The sequence below is a fragment of the Microplitis mediator genome, chromosome 11, assembly GCF_029852145.1.
Source record: "Microplitis mediator isolate UGA2020A chromosome 11, iyMicMedi2.1, whole genome shotgun sequence".
NCBI classification, from domain to species: Eukaryota; Metazoa; Arthropoda; class Insecta; order Hymenoptera; family Braconidae; genus Microplitis; species Microplitis mediator.
Window position 1 is genome coordinate 17,888,347 of NC_079979.1, and position 26,387 is coordinate 17,914,733.

Genomic DNA, 26,387 nt, shown 5'->3' on the forward strand with positions numbered 1-26,387 from the left:
TTATCCTCAGTAAGTGATCCTAATCCTTATAAAAAAAAAAATTGGATCGAAAATTTAGTGCAAAGTTGACCAAAAAAAACGTCTATTTTTATTGGCCTAATAGTAAAAAAAGATCACACTACAGATCATTTTTTCTGAGGTCTCACCCCCTCCTAAAAAATTAAAAACTACTTCAACCGATCCTAAATAAATAAATTACAATAAACAAACAAAAAACCAGCCTTCATCAAAGCGATTATCGAGCTCTAAAAATTCAGGATCCTCAATAATTCATTTTTATCACCCGAAAATTTTTTTCATCCCTAATTTCCATATCCGAAGCGGGTTTACAACGAATGCCTCAGTTTCTATGGCAACAAGTCTTCGGCATACAAGACCGAGTCCGATGCATTCAATAAATCTCATCAAAATAAAAAAAAAATAAGTAAATAACAAAATAAGCACTAGTTCGATTTACCCCAACCTCAAGTTAAAATTTTATTTTTCAAACATCTTTAACTATTTACCGATAGCATTTAAGCTGCCGTCTCTTCCTTCCTATTCGTTTATATATACATATATAATATATATGTTTGTTGATAATATTCGTTCGCCGGCGCAGAATGGTATTCCCCACTATCGTTACTCAGAACCGTCGACGCCGACTGACCGTTAGTAATCATCCTCAGTCTTGGTTTGTCTTCTTTTCGCGCAGGTCTTCCTCTTGAATGACCTCAGCATCGTGACCGGCCAATTAAATTCCCCACATATTTATATTTAAATCAGTGAATTAATTTATTAATATGATAAATTAATTAATTAAATTTTAATAAAAATTTATTAATCAACCCCCCAATGGATTTAAAAAAAATTAATTAATTAAAAAAAAATGTTGCGATACAAAATAAATAAAAGACTCGTGTCTGAAAATTTTAATCCCTATAAATAAATAAATAAATAAATAAATTAATTATAAATAATAAGAAGTTAAAAAAAAAATATATATATATATATTTGTTTAAAAAGTGTGTTAGTAATAATTAATTAATAATGGAGTTATTAATGACAACGGAAATAAATAATGAATTAAATTATAATCTGACAGATGTATCGTCAACATTCCCGTCAATTTCGAGCACTGATGCTGCCTACAGAGTCGTTGGGTCGCGACGCGATCCACTTTATATTGTTATTCCAATAACAATAATATATCTTATTATTTTTATCGCCGGGATTGTTGGTAATGTGAGCACGTGCATCGTAATTGCTCGTATTAAATCAATGCATACCGCGACAAATTACTATCTGTTTAGTTTGGCAGTGTCGGACTTGTTGCTCCTGATATCTGGACTTCCGGCAGAAGTTTATTTGGTCTGGTCAAAATACCCTTATATATTTGGAGAGGGTTTTTGTATAGTTCGAGGACTCGCGGCTGAATGTTCGACGAACGCGAGTGTCCTGACCATCGCGGCATTTACTGTCGAGCGTTACATAGCCATTTGTCATCCATTTTTGTCACACACGATGTCAAAATTGTCACGGGTCGTTAAGTTGATTTTGGTAATTTGGCTAGTGGCGATGTCTTTCGCGATACCCCAAGCTCTGCAATTCGGGGTAATTAAGTACCCGGACATAAGCCCTGATGTTGTTATCTGCACTCGCAAACGTCCGTTCATAAAACACTCGTTTGAAATAGCGACTTTGCTTTTTTTTATCATACCCATGACGCTAATTACGGTGCTGTACTCAATGATTGGACTGAAGTTGAGAAAATCTAATATGATGAAGAAACGCAACATCAGAAATCAAGGAACGCGGAGCTTACAGGAGAGCAAAAAAAAAAAGTGGGACACTAGGAATACGGGTAAATCTTCACGCAGAGTTCTTAAGATGCTTGGTAAGATTTTTTTTTTTTTTAAATTTACATAAAATTTTATTTATGTTTAGTGGCATAGCTGAATAAAAATATACTTTTTACAATTTTTCCGAGACATGATACTTTATAGTTGTGAATTTATTTTGGGCTTTGTATGGAAAAGCGTATTATATATAAGGGTAAAACTGGACAAACTGGGGATGTTTTATTAATAATAAACGACTTTTGTGTACTTTAATACGATGAATTTTTTACTCCACTTGTATTTAAAGGAAACAAATTTTTCATTGCTATCAAAATTTTTTATTTATTCTGACGAAATTGGGTACTCTAATAAAAAGTTTATAAATTTTTTTATTTTATGCCTTTAATAAAATTACAAATTACGGATTCATGAATAGATTTTGAGGTAAAGTCATTTTTTAAATAATTTAAATTTGAGCGGTAGAAAAAAAAGTAGAGTTTTTATTAATCGTGAGCATTAAACAGTTTCTAAACTTTTGGGCAGTTAGTTAATCACTTGATTCAATTTTCCAACAAATTTCGATCCTCGTGCTCATATTAATTGAATAATATTCTGATCATACAGTGTAAAAAATTTTTGGACCCGGTGTAGTGTAAATGACTGGGTGTAAAAATTTTGGTGTGAAAATTACACCAAATTCGGTGTTAAATTTAGGCGGTGAATTTAAAATTTTTACACCGCCAAACGGTTACATGACTAAATAACTAATTCAAAATATCTGACGACAAAAGATCTAATGACAAAATATTAGGGTCAAATATTTAGTCGTGACACTGTTTGTATTCCTATACTTAGTAAATTTGACTAGATATAGATATACAAATACATTTAAAATTGCTATGATAGTATCAATACTATCAGAAACAATTACACCAGTAATTTCATTAGATGATTTGATCAGATATTTTTGGATAAGATCTAATTTCTTAGATATTTTGACGTTAGATATTTAGGGTCAAATATGTAGTCGTGACACCCGCCACGCCAAACAAAAAAAATTTTTGGACCCGGTGTAGTGTAGATGTCTTGGTGTAAAAATTTTGGTGTGAAAATTACACGAAATTCGGTGTTAAATTTAGGCGGTGAATTTAAAATTTTGATACCACCAAACGTGGAAATTTATAATTCACGATAATTTTTGCGTTAAGAAGAAAAATTTAAACACAGTTTAAAAATTTGTGTTAAATTTAACACAAATCACATGTCCTAAACGGCCCACTCAATTTTTTGGGTTAATTTAACACATTATTCTTGTGTCAAACAATAATACGGGTTTAAAAATTGTTGAGATCAGACAACACATTAAACTTTAGTTAAATTTACACTTGGTGGTGTAAAATAATTTACACAAAATTTTTAACCATTGGATTTTTATACAAGAACAAAAAATTTTAAACTGTGTATCTAAATAAAATTAATGTAGTTTTTAATTAAATACACAGTTAAAAATATTCAATGATCGTTTGTTGCTCGTTAATTAAAATAACGAGTAACACGGAATGGTGTAAAAAAGTTGATTACACCGAGAAAATTTCACACTACACGGCCGTGTAAAGCTCTCTGGGTCCATTTTGACACCGAAATTTTTTACAGTGTCCATTTGAGAGCTCGGTTTTTTTAAAATTTAAATCAAAATTTTGATTTAAAGTATTTTTAAAATATAACAACAATAAATATATGAAAAATATATGCTTACATATATATTTTATGATATTTAAATGCAAAGCTTTCAAGCTGAGGTAAACATTAGATAAAAAACAAATATACGGAGTTAGAAATGAAAACTATAAATGACGAATAGTTTCTGCTGTAAAATCTTTCATTTCATCGTGTGACAGCATTACGAGACTTGAAAGCAGACCTTTTATCTCAGAACCTTAGAATGGCACTAAGCCATTGACAAATTGGTTTTATATATTTTAAAAGTTTTTTTTTTTAAATAATTATATTTGTGATGGAGTCCCATTCCATGACATCACTGGCTATTTTTCTTCTCTAATGTATTTATGTTATTTTAATTATCTTTTATCACTTGATATTATATAGTTATTTATTAATATAAGACTTTGATGTCTACGTCTACATATAGATATTTATTTATGGCACCTCTAATTAAGATTTGGACTCTGATGATTTTATATGCCAAGTGAAAAAACATAAATAGTTTTTAAATTTAAAACGAGTTATTTAATACTCTGACGTAATAAAATTATTCTTTCATCGCATCATCACTTATCAGCTCTATAAATTTAAATTAAATATCATTTTTTTTATATTCAAAATTTCGCGGGGGAATTTATGGGCGTTCAGATAGAAAAATATGAACGTATATAAATCCATGTAGAAAATTATGGGGTAGCCCATCGGGAGCTTGGGGTAAAATGGGTCACTCAATTTTCTAGGATTCTGTGGCAAAATGGGTCACCATTTTATTTTATTAAAAAAACTTTTTTTGTCTAAAAGTTCTTGATTATCGTTACTAAAAAAAATGGGGCAAAGTGGGCAGCTTGAACAGTGTGCGAATTTAGAAGTTTAATAAAAAATTTTACCCTGAGTCAGCTCTTTCAGTTCTTAATAAAAACTTCAGACAGCAAAAAGTTTAACGAGAAAAAATTTTTTATTTACTAAAAATTTCGAACTGACGGTGACCAACTTACCCCATTGTTTTGACAAACTAAAACTAAGTAATTTTAAATTTTTAAAATTGTTGTTTCAAAACTAGTGTTCCATTTTGGCCCAGATACCAAAAAAATATACTGTCCCATTTTACCCCTTTATTTACATTGTTAAATCATAATTTTTTTTGTTCTTATTGAAAAATAGTTTCATAAAAAATTCTGGTAAGGTAAAAGGCTCTACACCCGCTCAGTACCATTAGTCGCTCACTTTAATTGTTTAATGCGTTTTTTGATCATTTTTATAAAAAAAAATTGCAACTAAACATATTATTATTGATAAATAATTATTTGTGAATATAAATAGGGGAGGGAGGGGTAAAAGGGGGTACTTAAGGAAATACCAAGTTTTCGAGGACTTAAATACACTAAATCTTTTTTTTTTTTAATGATATTCAAAGTAAATAGAAGAAATTTTCAGTTACCGTTGAAAAAAAAAGTTTTTCATTTCTGCGGGCAAAGTGGGGTACCCCCTATAAAAGTTAAAAAAAAAATTTCTGGATTTTAAACGAATTTGATTAAGTTGAATTTTTTTTTAAGTAATTTACATGAAGAAAAATTATATTTTACATGTTTATTGGATACAAAAGAAGAAAAAAAATTTTTAATAGTTTTTATCATAAAACAAACGTCATTAATATTTTTCAACTGACAATTAATTTTTGAAAAAGTTTACCAAAAAAATTCAAAGTAACGGTTAATTATATTTACAGAAGTGATTTTGGAATGTTTAAAAATCATTTAAAATAGAAAATTTTTTTTTATCAAATTTTGGGGGTACCCCGTTTTACCTACCCTATCCCCTTTTGCCCCCCCCCTTCCCCTATATTAAAATATGATGTGTCAAATTATTTTATAATAGATTATAAATTTAAATTAAAAGACTGTTTTCAAAATCGCGCAAAGCCGGGCATTTTTTACTTTAACGTTCATTCGTTAGATTAAATTTGGGTTACGTCAAATTTTTTTCGAATTGTTATAACTATATCTTATTAAATACATTTTTAAAATTCATGAAATTTAATATTATGAAAGAATAAAGTAGTATAATTTATAAATTATTTGTCCAAATCAATAAACTTATCATAGTTTAATCGATATTGTCTTTGAGCGACTATAGGGCCATGTGTTGGTCGAGTAATGGTACATCACAACTTTTAGTGAGCGACTGTGGGTACACTCAAGGACCTTATTTAAAAAATTAATAATAATTAATTATCAAGATTATTCTTCAAACTTAAATTTTATTCCAATACTCGAAACTTCAAAAAATTAACTAAAAAAAAAAAATCTGGTTTTTCATTTTATTTATTAATTTATATTGAGTGATTTAATCTCACTCCAATGAAAAGTGAGCGGGTATAGGGGCCTTTACCTTTATTTATTTTTTTTTTCAATAAATTTAAATGTAAAAAATAAAATTGGCGGTAAAAAATTCGAATTCAAAAAAATTTTGATTGACACAAGCAGACAAAGGTGTCGTGTTGAAATTATTAAATAAAATATAATCCGAGATTACTTCTTTACTCGGTTACCGTTATCAATTTTATAGGAAGCTTTATCCTTAAATTATTCACTGGTTAAATTTACGTATTTCACATGGAGTATATATATAGGTTGTATTAAATTTACGCGCATTTACTGTACCAAATTGGAATACTACTATAGGATTACATATGATCGATAGCTGGAGAACAAAAGTATCCAAGGGTGAATGAAAAATTCTAAAATATCTGATAAATTACATTTTTTCCGATCATCTCTCTATTTACCTTATCGTAATAAATAAATTGCACATGTAAATATCAAGTTATTTATATATATTATATATAAAATAAATCATTTTAATAAAATTTTTTTTGATTTAATTACTATCCAAATAAACCGTAACAATATTAATCCGAATTTCTATAAGATTTTTTTTCCTCGTAAGCAAACAGATAATAATGATTTTCATTATATATATTATTGAGTATCAACATTAAACAAATACTTGAGAAAATATATAAGAAATTTTTTTCCTGCTAATTTTCTTTTTACTCATTGTCTGGCTGTCACTCTCATACTCGTGTGTGATTGACATATTATCCAAAAAATAACTTATTTACTCGCGTATCAAGTGATTTTTATTTCTCATATATTTTTGCTACAACAATTTTTATATTTATTTCATATATTTATTAATATATTTTATATTAAAATCATCGAATTAAATATTTAAAGAAGTGGAGTAAAGTTAGATCACTTTCTACCAAAAAAAGTTTTTTTTGTAAATGTTTGACTTCAGACTAAAAAAAAAAATGGGGTGAGTTGGTCACCCTAAAATACTACAACTACGAAATTTTTTATTGAGTTTATTATATAAATATTTATATCAAAAACCGGCAAAAAGACTAAGGGTAAATCGGACAGAAAAAAAATAAAATTTCGAAATAGTCGAACTACTCGAGGTGTCTAATTTACCCTATGCTTCTTCTAGTGACTGTAGATAAACATTTTCAAAAATGGTTTCTCATATTGCCCCACTCTTCCCATTAATTAATAAGAAGTCTTTTTTTTTTATGATCCTGGAGTTAGCAGTCAATTAAAAATTTTTGGATTTCTTTTTTCGACAAATACATTACAAAAAAAAAAAAAAAAAAAATATGCACATATAGGAAATTTAAAAAACTAGGTGCAATTTTTTCAAATATTTTTTTTTTCATAATTTATAGTTTAAAAAAGAACCCAAAAGTTATTGGACGTCGGCTAACTTCAGTATCATTTTTTTTGTCACTTACGGCAAAAACTACAAAACAAAATATTTATTATTTAAATAAATGACCGGGTTTATACTTATTTTTAAATTTTTGCTGAGTAGGTCACAAGCTTAAAAAAAAATAATAATAACAATATTTAAAAACAATGATACCAAAAATTATATATTTAAATAAATTATAATTGTAAAATAAATAAAAAATGATCATCGTACAAATACATGTATTTCATTATTTTCATAGCATAAAAAGTATGAGACACAAATCATTATCACTTCAATAAATTTATAAAAACACTTACAAATATTAAATAATGATTTATTGTATTAAAAATCGTACCGTACTAAATTTATCTATATTATAATCAATCTATTGGCATACTCGTAAAAACATGCCATTGATAAATTAGTTACTTGACTGCAATGTCCATTCAGCAATTGTATATGCATATATATATAAATATATACTTGTTTTTTTTATACATAAATATTTGCATCGTTTTTTTTTCTTTTCGACGGTTGGATTTATTCATTTATTTTTCGACTCCTTAATTTAATTTCGGTCGGCATTAAAAAAAAAAAATAAATAAAAACCATTCCAAGGTTGTTAAGTAAATAAATAAGTTAATAGTTAACAAGAAATATAAAAATAAAATTTTTGTAAATATAAAAAAAAATTATTAAAATTTTAAAAAGTGACTTTTGCCGGGAAAAATTTTTACGCGCAATTTTTAAATTCAAATATTTATGGCAAGTGGCAATAAATTATCTTGGAAGTGAAAAAAAACGATCAAAATAAAATAAAGCTTAAAATAAATAATATACACGGGCTGAAAACATTAACATCTCAATTATTAATTACGCTAATAACATGTGACATTATGACCATGCGCTCATTATTTATGTAAAACATTAACGTTGCGCATTTAATATCAAAGTTTTATGATCTCTGAGTACAGTAGGACAGTGACAATTAAAAAGTATAGTCATCCAATCATGATAAATAATTGTAATATTTAATTGCCAAGTATTGAGATAAATAGATTTATCTATATAATTCGAATTACATTTAAATTACGCGGGAAAAAAGACGATCGTATTTATTTTCTTTAAATAAATAAATACTTTAATTATTCTGTCACTAAATATGACTGAATGTCACTGAATATATAGCTATATTATTTATATCACGTTACTTATTCCAAAATGACAGATTTTTATGCTCCCTTTTGGATTTAAGAAGCTTCTCAAAACCAAAAAAGTGTGCATAGAAAAAAAAAAGGATTCATTGACACAAAAAATCTTTACTCGCCTAAAGACAATTGTTACTTACCCCAATAAATTTTTTGTATTGGGAATTGAAAACGAAAATTTATTTAGAACTGGAAAAAATTAGTTGGTGCAAGGGGCTCTAGGGCAAAATAACTCAGTCAAAACGACTCGAACAATAACAACTCTGGACAAAACAACTCCAGTCAAAACGACTCGGTACAAAAACAACTCCGGTCAAAACCACTTTATACAAAAACAACTCCGGCCAGTCCAACTCGAGTTAACCAACACGCAAAAATTAGTTTTTGTACAAATTTGTTTTTACCAGAGTTATTATAGACCGAGTTATTCATGCCGGGTCCCGGTGTAAGGAATTATTTCTTGACCAAAAAAATATTTTCTCGCTCCAAGACAATTTTTGTATTTAATTGACAATGAATAAAATTTCTTGGTGCAAATTAAAATTTTGTTGCGACAAGAAATCCTTTTTTTCTGCGTATTTCATAAATTTAATAGTGATATTTGGGCAGTCGCGTAGTGACTGCAGGTTGCTCGTCTTTATAAAAATAGTTATTGCAGGGGTTGAAAGATAATTAAACTGATTTACTTGCTTCCGGTTGTTGATAAAATAAACGGGAGTATTTTATTTATCGGACGTAAAAATCATAACAAAGAGAATTATTGACATTTATGTAAAACTCGCTTCCGATCTTGTACTCCTTGGAATTTTTCGGCCACTCGGGTCAGAAAAATTAACACTCGATTCACACATTTGTATTGTAAATAAACAATCATGATAAATTTATCAATGATCATGCGTTACATAACGAAAAATTGTTTATTGTATTTTTTTACTCGCGAGTATGATCACATTATAATTGTTATCAATTTTTTTTTCATATATTTTTTCTATAAATATGAACCAGCTGCAATTTTTTATTCATATTCTATTGATGTTATAAATATGAAGTAGAAACTTACTGATTTTTTGTTTTTTAATAAACAAATTAAAGTAATTTTGATTATAAATTATATATATGACACTAAATTCAAATAACAGGTTTATTGATTAAAATAAAAAATTAATAATAATAATGAAATATCATTATTGGATAGACGTGGAGTAATTTAACATGAAATTTATAAAATTAATATCATGATTATTAGTTATGCAACATACAATATATAAGATAACCATTAAATGAATCAATAAATCCGTTTAATAGTATAGTGATTTAAATTAATAAACGATAATTAATTACTTCCAATTCAAATCAGCAATAAAATGAAATTACGGAAGTAAACATATCTTTAATTTTAGTTAGAACATTAATTTATACCTCAAACTCATATAAAAACTCTGCTTAGTATAGTAATTTATGCATATATACTTCCAATGATCAATATGAGTCATTAATTTCATTTATATATGTATATCTTCGATCCTGTCTTTCTCTCACCTGATTATCAGAATGGTCTGAAGGCAACTTAATAAATTATTCTTTCAAACCCTTGCTTACACTCAGAAAATTAAGTAATTGTGTTTATTATGGTAAATTTTAAATTCCAATCATTTAGAATGACTGGAACGTTTTTCAATGCAAAAATAGTTAGTGATATAATTTTTTTTAATAGAATTAATAATTATTGGATGATAACTTCTGCAATAAATTTTGTAACAGTTACTATCGGGTTGGTAATATCAGGATGATAATATTTACTTCTGCAATAAATTTTGTAACAGTTACTATCAGGATGGTAACAGTTACTATCAGGATGGTAACAGTTACCATCAGGATGATAACAGTTACTATCAGGATGGTAACAGTTACTATCGGGTTGGTAATATCAGGATGATAATATTTACTTCTGCAATAAATTTCGTAACAGTTACTATCAGGATGGTAACAGTTACTATCAGGATGGTAACACTTACCATCAGGATGGTAACACTTACCATCAGGATGGTAACACTTACCATCAGGATGGTAACAGTTACCATCAGGATGGTAACAGTTACTATCAGGATGGTAATATCAGGATGATAATATTTACTTCTGTAATAAATTTCGTAACAGTTACTATTAGGATGGTAACAGTTACCATCAGGATGATAACAGTTACCATCAGGATGGTAACAGTTACTATCAGGATGGTAATATCAGGATGATAATATTTACTTCTGTAATAAATTTCGTAACAGTTACTATTAGGATGGTAACAGTTACCATCAGGATGATAACAGTTACCATCAGGATGGTAACAGTTACTATCAGGATGGTAATATCAGGATGATAATATTTACTTCTGTAATAAATTTCGTAACAGTTACTATTAGGATGGTAACAGTTACCATCAGGATGATAACAGTTACCATCAGGATGATAACAGTTACCATCAGGATGATAACAGTTACTATCAGGATCGTAACAGTTACTATCGGGATGGTAATATCTGGATGATAATATTTACTTCTGCACTAAATTTCGTAACAGTTACTATCAGGATGATAACAGTTACTATCGGGATAGTAATATCAGGATGATAATATTTACTTCTGCAATGAATTTCGTAACAGTTACTATCAGGATGGTAATAATCATAATTTCTGATGGTAACTGTTATCATCTGGATTATAAATATAACTATTTAGAATAATAATAATAATTAACTCTAGTTAACATACAAGATTGTAACAATTATTATAAACATGGTGAATATTACGATCTAGATGATTTATACAATCATCTAGATAATATTCACTACTATCAGATTGATGGTAGAAATTTTACCATAACTAGATGGTAGTTTCTATTATTTAATTTTCTGAGTGTACTTGTAAATTTTAAACGAATCAAATTATTTAAAATCCCGTTACCCGTTTTAATGATTGAATTCATAAATTTATTCTGTATTCTTAATCATATACGCGCACTGTTCCATTATTTCTTACACTGTTGCCTGAACTTACATAATATCTTTTCCAACAAAGTGTAGACTGAAACGACCAATTCTCTATTCCGATAAAATTCTGGCCTATTTGATCCCTCGTTTCGTATTGCCGGAGCCATTTTTGGCATATCCTTAAATAAATAACGAGTAAACGTTCGTTTAATGAATAGTCTAATGTTATTTTTATTATTTTTATTTCCTTATTGTCATTACTGTAACTGTTATCATTATGAGTTCCATAAAGGGGTCGTAATAAATTTATGACTCGTTTCGTGTGCTCGCAATAAAAAAAATACTCACAATTCTATATTAATATAAAAATCATAAAATATCATTTAAATGACATTATTCATTTCGTAACTTCAAAGTTGGTCTAATTAATTAATTAAGTAAATAAATTTCTACAATTGTTATTGTTTTGTCGCATTAATTGGATTCTTTAGTTCCTTCTGGCTAGAACTTATAAAAGTACCCGGGAAAAAAATTTAAATTTTTAAAATTGGGTTGGATCTTATTTTTGAGATCTACAGTTATATCACTAGATTTGAATTTATTTACAAGATTTAATGTGAATTTTGTAAGAACTAAAAATATGAAAGATCTACTTTTCTCATTTGAGATCTTCATTAATATAAATTTACATAAATTTCTGTAGATCCCAGATCTTATATTTAAAGAAAAAATTTTCACAAGACCGGAAATTTCTTTTTAAATAAAAATTTCGAAATATTCCAGTAGATAAAAATTTAAGATCTAGAGTAATTTGATAAGATCATTGCCTTTAGATCTAGATCGATGTCACTAGATTTGAATTTATTTACAAGATTTAATGTGAATCTTGTTAGATCTAAAAATATGAAAGATCTGATTACGTTATAAAAGATCTATTTTTCACATTTAAGATCTTCATTAATATGAATTTACATAAATTTCTGTAGATCGCAAATCTTATATTTAAAGAAAAAATTATCACAAGACCGGAAATTTCTTTTTACATAAAAACTTCGAAGTATTCCAGTAGAAAAAAATGTAAGATCTAGAGTAATTTGATAAGATCATTGCATCTAGATCTAGATCGATGTCACTAGATTTGAATTTATTTACAAGATTTAAAGTGAATCTTGTAAAAACTGAAAATATTAAAGATCTGATTACGTTATGAAAGATCTATTTTTCACATTTAAGATCTAGATTAATATGAATTTACATAAATTTCTGTAGATCCCAGATCTTATATTTACAAAAAAAATTTTCACAACCAGAAATTTCTTTTTAAATAAAAATTTCGAAGTATTCCAGTAGAAAAACATTTAAGATCTAGAGAAATTTGATGATCATTGCATCTAGATCTAGATCGTCAGATTTAATCCGATTTATGTAAATCTTATATTTGAAAAATTTCCGTCTTTTTTTAAGAGGCCTCGAAATTATGTTTGAATAATTTGTCTTAATTTTCGATTTGATCTCCGAAGACCCCAGAACTCTATAGATCTGAATTTTTTCCGAGTATTAACAATAAGATCCCCACAATTGTCGTCTAATTGCAAATAGTGTTCAACTATTATATCCTGGGTATAAAAATCACCGTCTTTTGTATTACAATTCACCTTAACGACTTCCGGTATTTCTAAATCGTATTTTTTATTATTATTTTTATTATTTCATGTCTGGTCTACTAAAAAATAAAAAAATCCCAAGAGTCAAATATTACATCACGACGTCTGCCATTTCGTTTTATCTAATTCTGTTTACGATTCAGTAGCCTATAAATTACAATTTATATAAATATTTTAACTTCCACTAACACAAAGAACGAAAAATAAAAAAAATAAAACATATATCAATAATTTTTATACCTATAATTAAACTTTCATTATAGTTTTTCAAATTCAAATTTTAAAAATTATTTCCGTCATCATTTGCGTCAAATCAAATATTTACCATGCGAAACATATGTTTGTTATATTTATCACTAATGTATCACGACAGTTAATTAATTTATGTTATTAAAAGTCATATTTTTGTAAACCCAATCATCATTTTTATTATACTTTTTTTTTTTTTTAATAAAAAATATGACTCCCGAAATATTTATGTATTTTTGGAAATAAATTCAGGATGCAACGATAGCGATGACTCAGTAGTTTCCCTATGAAACCTGTTTTGTTGGGAATTATAAGGATTTGGTATTTCTCTGAACCACGTATTTATTAAAGTATGTATGATAGTATATTATTAAAACGCGGTAACCAGTTCAACGAGTTAAAAAAACCTTTCGCAGACGAATCGATGACTAAAATTTTATCTGAATTAACAAAATCATTCTTTTGGCTAAAAAATTTTTTAATATTTTATCTATTTCATACCCGTATGAAAAAAAATATATCGTTAAAATATATAAAATCATATATGTTTGCAACAAAAAAATATATGATATATTATAAAAAATCATATAGAGATTTTGGCCGATTTAATATAAAATTATATACAGTAGTAAATATATGTATTCCATATATGTAACTTATATGTTTTTTATATTAAGCTATATGTACATTTACATTTACCTTATATTATATTGTATTGATATATTTCCTTTTATATTCAAAAAATATAAAATTTTTATATGAAATGAAATATATGGTAGCATATAATTTATATTATATATGGCACCATATATTTTCTTTGTTATATTTATTTTATTCGGTGTATGTATATGTATATGGGTATATATATTCGCATCAAATTAACTAATTTTGAAAATTTTAACTGCAATTTAACGAGTATATTAAAATTTAGATCTAATTTAATTGGAGTTGGTCATACGAATAAGAAATTTTTTTTTCCATACACAATATAAATATATGTTTTTATATATGATCAGAATATATTTTTCGTATATGATAGAAATATATATTTTTATGTATGATAAAAATATAGTTTTCGTATATGACAAGAGTATATATTTTCATATATGATAAAAATATATTTTTTGTATATGATTGACATATATATTTTATATATGCTAAACATATACGGACTCGTATATGATGAATATTATATTTTTTAGTATAAAAAAAATATATCAGAAAATATAGTTAAATTGGCCACATATATTTTCGATATTTATCATATATTTTTACATATATTTTGACCATATATGTTATTTTCATACGGGTAGGTAGCGCGATAAATTTACAGTAATTTAATTAATATTATAAATTATAATATATTGTAACCGACCGTGACCTCATGCGTGATTGATGTAATCACGATTTTTATTTTTATTTCATTTATTTCGCGACATGCCGACGTGTAAACGCAATTTTCTGTGTACTGTTATTAATTTTTTTAAAAATGATATTTAATTAAATTAAAAAAAATAATTAGGACACTTTTTTTTTATACTTATAAAGGAAGTGGGCAAAATGGGCCCTCATGTTTTTTTTTATTCAAATTATTTTCCAGTTTTCAAATTATCATTGATTTCGAGAATCAATCGAAAAATATGAATTTTACCAAAATTTAATTTATTTGATATATATCTAAATATATGTTGTAGATATATTTAAAAAACATAATTTCATAAAATTTAAAATTTATTTTTTGTGAAAAATTTTTTGTGTAAATATTTACATTGAAAAAAAAATATATATATATTTTATATTTTTTATTCGATACTAAAGATCATGAATATTATTTAGACACATCAATTTTAATGATTTGTAGGCCATTTTAAAAATATATCAGCACGTTGAAAATAAAAATAATTCAAAATGTAAAAAAACCACATAAATTTATAAACCGAATCGTTTTTTTTTATAATAGTTCTCAATTTATTACCTAATGCCCGAGTGAAATATCTTCTGGTAACCAGTTTTTTTCCTTAAAACAATGAATGCATAAATTTACCTCTGTTATTTATTCATACAAAACAGAATTATGAGTGAGATATATTTCTCAGATTTTTTATGTCAAATTATAATGCTGATGTGAACAATTATTTTATGTCATTAATTTATTGAATTGAAATTTCTAATGATCAGCTTAATTACTGGAATAATTATTTTTAATGGCAAGTACAGCTCGTGATTTTAATATTTATGTTAATATAAATATTATAATTTAATATTAGGAAGGAATATTTTAAAAGTGTTATTTAATATTGAACGATATGATGATTTATATATCAAACATTCATTTAAAGAGCAGTAAATCAATGCTTTATAAACTTATATGACTTTTGATTACATAACTCAGTAGTCTATGATATTAATTTAAATTTATTGGAGACACAATTCTAAACACTATATATATATTGTCAGTTTTCATTTCAAGTCGTCGAAAAACTCGAAGGTGGGAGGAGGGGGGAGAGGTCTCAAAAATTCCTATTAAAATTCCCATCCGAAAAAATATATATCCGGGCAAATCTGTTGCATATATGCGACATATTTCAGATTTGCCCGGATATATATTTTTTTCGTATGTGATTTCAACCCTTGTTTTTTTTTTCAAATTTTGCTGAGGAAAAATTGATAAGGAAAAATTTGAGCCCTCAAATTTTTGTTTGACTCCACAGGGATTTTATTTTTTACGACTCATGTTGATAAAAATAATTTTTTTTTGTCAACTGATGAAACTCAGAAAAAATATATTTTTTTTGGCGCTCATTTTCAGTGCAGTGACCAAAAAATTAAAAAAATAAAATACCCAAGTATATAAGTGAATACTAAGTTAAAATTTAAAGTCTCGAGTAACATCCTTGATATATTTTCCGATACGAAAAAAATATATATCCGGGCAAATATGTTGCATATATGCGACATATTCCAGATTTGCCCGGATATATATTTTTTTCGTATGTGATTTCAACCCTTGTTTTTTTTTTCAAATTTTGCTGAGGAAAAATTGATAAGGAAAAATTTGAGCCCTCAAATTTTTGTTTGACTCCACAGGGATTTTATTTTTTACGACTCATGTTGATAAAAATAATTTTTTTTTGTCAACTGATGAAACTCAGAAAAAATATATTTTTTTGGCGCTCATTTTCAGTGCAGTGACCAAAAAATTAAAAAAATAAAATACCCAAGTATATAAGTGAATACTAAGTTAAAATTTAAAGTCTCGAGTAACATCCTTGATATATTTTCCGATACGGAATAAAAGTTAGCTCGGGTACTAAAGTTGACTGGCAACCCACGGAAGTCTTGGACCAACGCGAGTCTTGAATTCGTTATTTTTCAAGCCTACATAATAAGAGACAGAATCAATTTCTACACTCGTTTTTGCCATTAGATGGATCCTATGTTTATTTTTAACTTCCACATATATTTCATCATGTCAAAACAAATATTTATAAGAATAAAAATATAAGAAAATTTATTGTTATTATTTTTGTTCAATTAAATTTGTTTACTACTGAGTACTATGCACATGTACTATGGAAATAAATAAAAGCCTAGTGAATCATCTTAATTTAAATAACTTATTAAAAGAGCTACAAGGCCGTACATGTGACACACAACTGTATAAACACTTTCATTTGATACTCATTTGAATAAATTAATGACCGGTGTTTGAACACATTACGTTAATCCAATTGTATACTTTTAGTTCTTTTTTTTTTTATCCACGTTATGTATTATTGTGTGGTAATATGTTAGCAGTCTGTATAATACTGATGTTACTGATGTACACTGGTTACTATTTACTGCTTTTGGTCACGCAATTTAACCAGTAAATAACAGATCGACATCAATCATTCTGGCGCCATTTATTTATAACATTTTTAATTTTTTTAAAATTATTTTTAAATCTTTGGCTGACCTTGGAGTCGTAGAAAATTTTAATTGTCACTTATTTATACTGCCATTCTAATACGTCGTATCTATTCTAATACGGTCGGCAAAGGAAAATTATTTGTAATATTTTTACATTGGTATGACTTACAAATTTATTTTCATGTTTTTCAAAAAATATAGGCAGTTGTAATGAATAAATAATTTTGAATTATATGCTGTAAGAAGAGTCAAAAATTATGCATAATTACCTTCTCACTGATGTCGTTAATTACTTCCGCGGGACTGAACTTATACGAATGTGGGATATGACATATTAAAATGGCGCGAAAGTCTGCGTTTGGGATACGACATATTAGAATATTTATTTAAAAATACTAAATCAAAAATTTGATCTCGAAAATTTTGACATAAGCTGCACATTGATTACAATGATTACATATTTCAAGAAAAGTGAAAATGTCAAATTTTGTGGGCTACGACGTCCCATGCGGGGGCCGCCAGAGTTGAACGACAGGGCCCTACTTGGCCCAGCCCTGGGAAACCTAGCTTTGGCACATCTATATTGGCCCATGCTTGGCTCAAGATTGGGTACTCAGTCCTGGCCGTTACAATGATTACCCAGGCTTGGGCCAAGGTAGAATTACCCAAGTTTGGCTATATCTATGGTTTAATAAGTAGATCATATAAATGTATCAGTTCAACATTAGTAGATTCGTCTAGTAGCTATCGTTCGGACCCAGCAATTAGAAGGACGGCAGTTCGCGCCCAGAGCCCAGCAGAATTTTCACCGAGTTTTTTTCATATCATTTACCTCCTTTAGATAATTAAAACGTTAATGATCATGAATTCTACGAGGTTAATAATAACAAAATTTCTTTTAATTAAATTTATTCATTTCCTCGAGGCATGGGCCAGGACTGGCAACCAAGCATGGGCCAGGTCTACCAACCAGGTCTGACCCAATGTTATCATTCCAGAGTCCTAACAAGGCTGGGCCAAGGCGACCTACAAGCTTGGGCCAAGGTTTTACATACTTGGGCCAAGCCTGCGCCAAGCCTGGGCCCGTCGTACTTTCCTCTCTGGGGTATTAGAATGGCAGTATCGTTATGATGCTACGAATATTCTTAATAACAATTAATTAGTTTTTTTTTTTTTAATATTTATGACTAGGGCAAAATGAGACATTTTTTTCAGACGGCCAAATTTTAATTTTAAGTTTTCAGTTATGGTTTGAAATAAAGGGTAATTTGGTCAGTGCACAGTGCAGCCAATTTTTTTTTTTTTGAAAACTAAGAATGACACTGAGGTAAAATGAGCCGCGATTTAAAAATAAAAATTTAAAATTGGCAGCATTGTCTGGGCTGACTAACTTACCCCAATCTTTTCTAAAAATTCTAACTAAGGTTTCATTGAAAAATATATATTTTTGTCAAAATAATTCCATAGGTCACTAGAAAATTTTAAAATTTTTTAAAATTGAATTTTTATTTTTCTAAATTTTTTTTTCTTTACGAAAAAATTCTCTATACAGAAATGAATTATTTTAAAAATTAAAATATTTAAATTTACATATCTACTATGCTGACTAATTTTCAAGTTTTTTGTCTACGATAATTAAAATATTTTATTTTATTTAAATTTATTTTTCAAAGGCAAAAAATTTGATTAGTAATCGATTATGATGAAGAATGATTGATTCAATTTTTATAATATATTCATATTCTAACGAGTTGTTATGAATCACTATATTCAAATCAATGAAAAATAAAACTACACACCATGATATCTAACTTGTAAATAAATTTTTTATTCCGCTCATATATTTTTTACTAAATTAATAACAATTTATTATTGTAATTATTATTATCACGATGATAAATAAAAAAAAGGCAATCATGTGAGAAAAACCAATTGCATTGTACTAATAATCCTATATCAAGGTAAACGCAAGTGCAATAATTCTCCAACGATGGCTATCCTAAACAAATATCATCATTACGTCAACTTGGTCGTAATAAATGAGTATCTGGACTCGTATGTCATGGCCAGGTAAGTTGTCAAGCCGACCGACATACTCGCAGAAAAGATATAAAAAAAAACGTCTATCAATAACTTCCTTTCTGTTGATTTTTTTTTTATTAACTAATATTCAACTACATAAATATGTTTTGTTATTTTAAATGCCGAGTTGCAAACATGCATTAATAATTCACTGGTTTTATTTTATTATTCTAAACGGATTCCCGAATGTCTTCAATCAACGTCGGCTAAAAATTTTAAACCATACATCGGTATTTTATGTTTCATTGTTATTGAAGCTGGTAATTATTTTTTTATTGTCAATCTCGTTGTCAAACGACAGTGGACAGACTCAAAACTACTTTGATGAGGCAAAAAAAATGATGGGCCAGTTGGTCAGTCGGTTCGATGCATTTACAAATTTTTCGTAGAAAAAAAAAATGATTGATAATTGTATTGGACTATGAGGTAAAATGGGCCTTGATTTTTTTATAGAAAATTTTAAATTGTCCGTCGTGACCAACTTACCTCATACTTTTCTATAAATCGCGACTAAAGATTTAGTAACAATAAAATTTTTTGGTCTAAAAATGGAGTCATTTTACCTACGACCTACAGCTACGAAAATTATGGGGTCTTATTTTGGCTCAAATTTCTCTACTTGATTGAAAAAAAATACTAGGATACTTGGCAAAGCTCGAGAATTATTTTTTTAACAATATTCTGATCTTTACAATTCAAATTTGTCATCTGTACACAGAAAAAAAATTATGGAAACAGTTTCCATAATTCTATAAAATTCTTTTCTATACCAACATAGGAATTATGACCATAAATTATAGGAATGTTTCCCATAATTATAGGAACAGTTCCTATAATTATAGGAATACTACCCATAACATTATAGGAATGTTTCCCATAATTATAGGAACAGTTCCTATAATTATAGTAATACTACCCATAATATTACAGAAATGGTTCCCATAATTATTGGAACAGTTCCTATAATTATAAAAATACTACCCATAACATTATAGGAATGGTTCCTATAATTTATAGGAATTGTTCATATAATTATAGGAATACTACCCATAACATTATAAGAATGTTTCCCATAATTATAGGAACAGTTCCTATAATTATAAAAATACTACCCATAACAATACAGAAATGGTTCCCATAATTATTGGAGAGGTTCCTATAATTATAGGAATACTACCCCATAACATTATAGGAATGGTTCCCATAATTATAGGAACAGTTCCTATAATTATAGGAATACTACCCATAACATTATAGGAATGGTTCCTATAATTTATAGAAATGGTTCCTACAATTTATAGGAATTGTTCATATAATATTATGGGAATCATTCCCACAGCATTATAGGACTGGTTCCCATATTGGTATAGTATCTATTCCCATACATTATGGGAATGGTTCCCATGATGGTATGGGAACTATTTCCATATATTATGAGAACTATCCCTATAATAGTATGGTTACAATTCCTATACCATTGTGGGAACTATTCCCATAATGCATAGCAAAAATTCCTATAATTTTCTTTCCGTGTAGTGTAATCAAAATTTTTTCGGCAATTTTTATATCCAATAATTGTGACTCCGTTTCACTAAATTATTTCTAAATCACTATTCTTTTTTTTTGTCTCATAAATATTTGAAGACTATTTTTTTCTCAATAGCCATGGGAAATTTTCTTACGTAATCTTAAAAAATAATCGAAAAGCAAATGATCCAGTGTATTAAAGTTCAAAAGCGTGTTTTATTTCCCCAGCGTCCTGATTTTTCAGTCTTACCCTAAATAGTAAAAAAAAAAAGAAAACAAGAATTGTGAGTATCATCTCACACTTGAATTTTTGACATTAAAAATTTCTGTTATTGAAAATAAATAAAATTTCATACTTGAGTAATGTAACATCAAGAGAAAAATAAAATTCAAGTGTCAGCCATATTTTTATTGTGAATTTAATTGAATTTAAGTATTTTTAAATTTCGTATCATTGTAAGGGTCGCCTTGAATCTGTTTCTCTTTATATACTTTCAGCTGTTTTTTAACGACTGGTAATCGAGGAATTCAATTTACTTAACGTTCAACATAAATTAGAATTGTGTGACGTTAGTACAAATTGGCCAGCTTCGTTTTTTTATTTCTTTTCATATATTTTGTATTCTAACGTCCGTTAATCTACTGCGGAATTGTCTATTTTTTTTTTTAATTTATTTCTAATAGTTCAAAATTTTGAGAAATAAAAATAATTTTTTTTTAAAATAAATAATTAGGAAATTGAACCAATGATTTAAAAATAATTTAATCAGTTTAATAGATAAATGTAGTAGAGCGGTCACGTAGTGACTGCAGACTGTTAATAATAAATGTATAACTATTTATATAAATATATAATTGTTACAGTTGCTGTCGTCGTTGCATTTTTTATATGCTGGGCACCTTTCCACGTCCAGCGTTTGATTGCGATCTACGGAACAGACACTGATCAAGTGACATCAAAAAATAAATGGATGACATTTCTCTACAATGTATTCACATATCTTTCAGGTGTCTTGTATTACGTTTCCACTACCATCAATCCAATTCTATACAACATTATGTCCAATAAATTTCGCGAAGCTTTCAAGGTACAAAATATATATACAATATATAAATTCATAAAAATTACAGTCCCCAGAAAAAATTAGAATTTCATTCAATACCAATTTTTTTTTCAAATGTTTGTTATTTGCATTGTGATATTAAGTAAAAAAATTTCTGTCTGATATGACCAACTTGTCCACTCTTATCTAAATACTATAACTAGGACCAGGATTTTTGCTTTTATTTAAAAATAACAATTAATAATTAATGGTGTCAAATTTTGGAATTACAGTGGAAATATTGGCCGTATAAAAAAATTTTTTAAATAAAAGTTGTAAAAAATTTTATTTTCTAGAGAAAATGTCTCTTATGGTTTTTTTATACGACCAATATTTTCACCGTAATATCAAAATTAAGATTTTCATAATTAACAAAAATTTGAATAATTCATTATGAATATCAATTTTGAAATTACGGTGAAAATATTGGCCGTATAAAAAAATCATAAGAGACATTTTTCTTATAAAAATAAATTTCCTACAACTTTTGTTTAAAAAGTTTTTTGATAAGACCAATCTTTTCGCCGTGATTTAAAAATTAAGATTTCCATAATTAACAAAAATTTGAATAATTCATTATGAATATCAATTTTGAAATTACAGTGAAAATATTGGTCGTATAAAAAAATCATAAGAGACATTTTTTTAATAAAAATAAATTTCTTACAACTTTTGTTTAAAAAGTTTTTTGATAAGACCAATCTTTTCGCCGTAATTTCAAAATTAAGATTTTCATAATTAACAAAAATTTGAATAATTCATTATGAATATCAATTTTGAAATTACGGTGAAAATATTGGCCGTATAAAAAAATCATAAGAGACATTTTTCTTATAAAAATAAATTTCCTACAACTTTTGTTTAAAAAGTTTTTTTATAAGACCAATATTCTCGCCGTGATTTAAAAATTAAGGTTTCCATAATTAACAAAAATTTGAATAATTCATTATGAATATCAATTTTGGAATTACAGTGAAAATATTGGTCGTATAAAAAAATCATAGGAGACATTTTTTTTATAAAAATAAATTTCTTACAACTTTTGTTTAAAAAGTTTTTTGATAAGACCAATCTTTTCGCCGTAATTTCAAAATTAAGATTTTCATAATTAACAAAAATTTGAATAATTCATTATGAATCTCAATTTTGAAATTACGGTGAAAATATTGGCCGTATAAAAAAATCATAAGAGACATTTTTTTTATAAAAATAAATTTCCTACAACTTTTGTTTAAAAAGTTTTTTGATAAGACCAATCTTTTCGCCGTAATTTCAAAATTAAGATTTCCATAATTAACAAAAATTTGAATAATTCATTATGAATATCAATTTTGGAATTACAGTGAAAATATTGGTCATATAAAAAAATCATACAAGACATTTCTTTTATAAAAATAAATTTCCTACAACTTTTGTTTGAAAAGTTTTTGTATAAGACCAATATTTTCGCCGTAATATTAAACATTTGAACCGTGCATTTCGAAGTTAAGGCAAAAATCTTGTCCCTAATTATAGCTAAAATTTTTAACCAAAAATTTTTTTAGCCTAAAAAAAATAGTAGCCCATTTTGTCCTGATATTTAAATAAATTGATTATCAAAATAATAATTAACAAAATAATAATAATAATAATGATGCAGGAAACATTAGCTAAAAGTTGCGGTGGTTCAAGATCGTCGAGTAACTTGGAGCAAAGATCATATTCAAGTTTATCACGTTCGCAACAAAGAACTTTAGGCGGCGGAAATTTTGGTTCACGTACAACAGCCGGTACAGGAATTGGTACTGGAGTTGGCCAAGATAGCTCCGAGGGTTCTGGTAATTCCATACGTGATGAGAATAATCAGCGGCATCAAACGACAGTCTCACCGGTAGATAGCAAACACAGTGATATAATACGAGTTAACTCATCATCATCCCAGCGTAAGATTGATAATCCCAATAATGATAATTATTATTTAAATAAAAAAAATAGCAAAAAATACTGTGACCAGTTGGAGACTGGCAATGCCGAGTCGACCTTAATTATTGACAGCGACTGTCCGCGACAAGGTAATATTAATATTAACAATGGAACCAATGAGATTAACAAAAAAAATACTGACAGAAATAGTAACAGTCGATTAATTAACGGCGATGTCTGTCATCAACAAAGACTCGCTGGTGCTAATGATGAGTATTTAATTGGTAAGAGACAGGAGCAGGATAATAACAAATCAAAGTACTTTGGACTTAAGGCCAGCAATGATAAAAAATTGTGGAGGTTTTTAAAGTGGCTACCAACTGGTGGTGTTTTTAAATTCGCAAAGAGCTCGACCCGAAATTGCGGGGAGTCGGTTGTCAGTGACATTGAGAGTAATCGCGAAGAGTACTCGATGACTACTTGTTATGTCGCTGGCGAGCACAGACTCGTGTAGGATTTTTTTTAATTTACGAGCGAAAAAAAAAAGCGCAAACATGTTTTGAAAAAATCGTTACGTTTTTTTTTAATACTGCAGTAAAAATTTTTTTTTAATTAATAGTCAGGCAGGACACAATTTTTACTGTTCTGACATTATTTTTTTTTTTTTTTTTTTGTGGTTTGAAAGTTGTCATGTATGAGGGCCGGGTGAAATGGACACAGAAAAAATTCAATTTTTTTTTGGACTCGGGCATTTATTAGAGGAAATAAAAGTAATTTTGGCATCAATTTTTTTTGGCCAACAGAAGAATAATTAAATTTTTTAATTACGAATTCAAAATTTTTTGACTATGAATTTAATGATTTTATTTTTTTTTTTAAATAAAACTGTAAAAATATAAAACTCCAAAGTTCGAGGACTGCAAGAGATTTATATAAAATATATATTTTGTTATACTTTGCCCTGATTTTTTAAGTTTTATATACAAAATAAAAATTTTGAATACTGGTCATGTCAAAAAAAATTATATCAAGTAAAAAATTTCGCAGCGTGATAATAAAATTTTAGAAATTTTTCGTCAATTTCTTATGATCCTGAAGTTAGCAGCCAATAAGTAATTTTCGGATTTTTTTTTTCAACAAATTAATTACAAAAAATCAAAAAATGCACACATAGAAAATTTAAAAAACTATAGGTGCAATTTTTTCAAATATTTTTTTTTGCAGTTGATCGTCTAAAAAAAAAATTCAAAAGTTATGAGACGTCTGCTAACTATGATCCAGAAGTTAACAGACAATCGGAAATTTTCGGATTTTTTTTACCGGAGAATTACAAAAAAAAATGCACATGTAGAAAATTTAAAAAACTATAGGTGCAATTTTTTCAAAAATTTTTTTTTAATGATTTATTGTTTAAAAAAAATAAAAAAATTATCAGATGTTGGCCAACTTCCGTTTCATTGCTAACTTCAGTATCATAATTTCTTTGTGATTTTTCTCGCTGCCGGCCCTCAATTTTTTTTCAAAAATTAAATTTCTTCGGACTTTTTTTCAATCACAAATTTAATAAAAATTAAGTGCCAAATTTCGAATACTATTACAATTAATAAACTTATGGCAGTATGTAATTAAAAGTGTGTTTGATTAATCAAAATTTTATCAAATATTGATCATTAACACGCGTACGAGTTTACATTAACGTTATTTCGATAGTAATGATAATAATGATAGTGATAAGTGTGGTAATTACGAGATTAAATTACCGGTAATTATGAAACGAAAAAAACTTTTTTATTACCTCAGCAACTGAAATAATAATCAGTACATTATTAAATATTATTGTTTGTTAATAAGTTATGTCTATAGATAATTAATCTACTTCGGTAATTAATAGTTAAATATTTAAATAGCCATCTGTGAGTAATTATTTGCTGTCTTTGTTGAGTTCAAACAAAAATTTACATTTAGGTAAATATTGGATTTTTTTTTTTTTTTTTTTTTTAAATGATTAACAATTTTGGATAAATGACGAGATTCGTAATCTCTGATTGATATCTCGATCATATTATTAAAAATATGTCGATACTAAAATACTAAGTCAGGATTTTAGCTCTTGAGTAAAAAGAAAATCTCCGGTTTGAAAAAAAAATTAAATGTTAGTGGACATGGAGAAAATTTTGAAATTATGACAAAAATATCGTTTTAAAAATTTTTTTTTTGACTAAAGATCGATTCATTAACTGATTTCCTCTCTTTAATTTAACTTACGCATGCATGAATAAATTAATAATGGTAGTAAGCCAATGACTTAACTGTTTGAATACTAGTACAGAAGACAACGGATTTATAAACGTGATATATTTAAAAAATAAGTAAACGTAAAAAAATGTATAAATCTATCAAATACACATGTTATTCAAGTGGGGAAACAGCAAAGCTCGTAGACACGTACTGCTATTAATATT

At 27.3% G+C, this 26,387-nt stretch overlaps 1 protein-coding gene across 1 annotated transcript; it reads left to right on the forward strand.

The window, feature by feature from the left end:
- The first annotated feature begins 685 nt into the window (after positions 1-685).
- LOC130677585 (pyrokinin-1 receptor-like) lies at positions 686-25,126 on the forward strand. Its single transcript, XM_057484403.1, has 3 exons — positions 686-1,876; positions 21,785-22,008; positions 23,663-25,126. The coding sequence occupies exons 1-3, from the start codon at positions 1,030-1,032 to the stop codon at positions 24,437-24,439; spliced, it is 1,848 nt and encodes a 615-aa protein (XP_057340386.1). The 5' UTR covers positions 686-1,029; the 3' UTR covers positions 24,440-25,126.
- Positions 25,127-26,387: the final 1,261 nt, after the last annotated feature.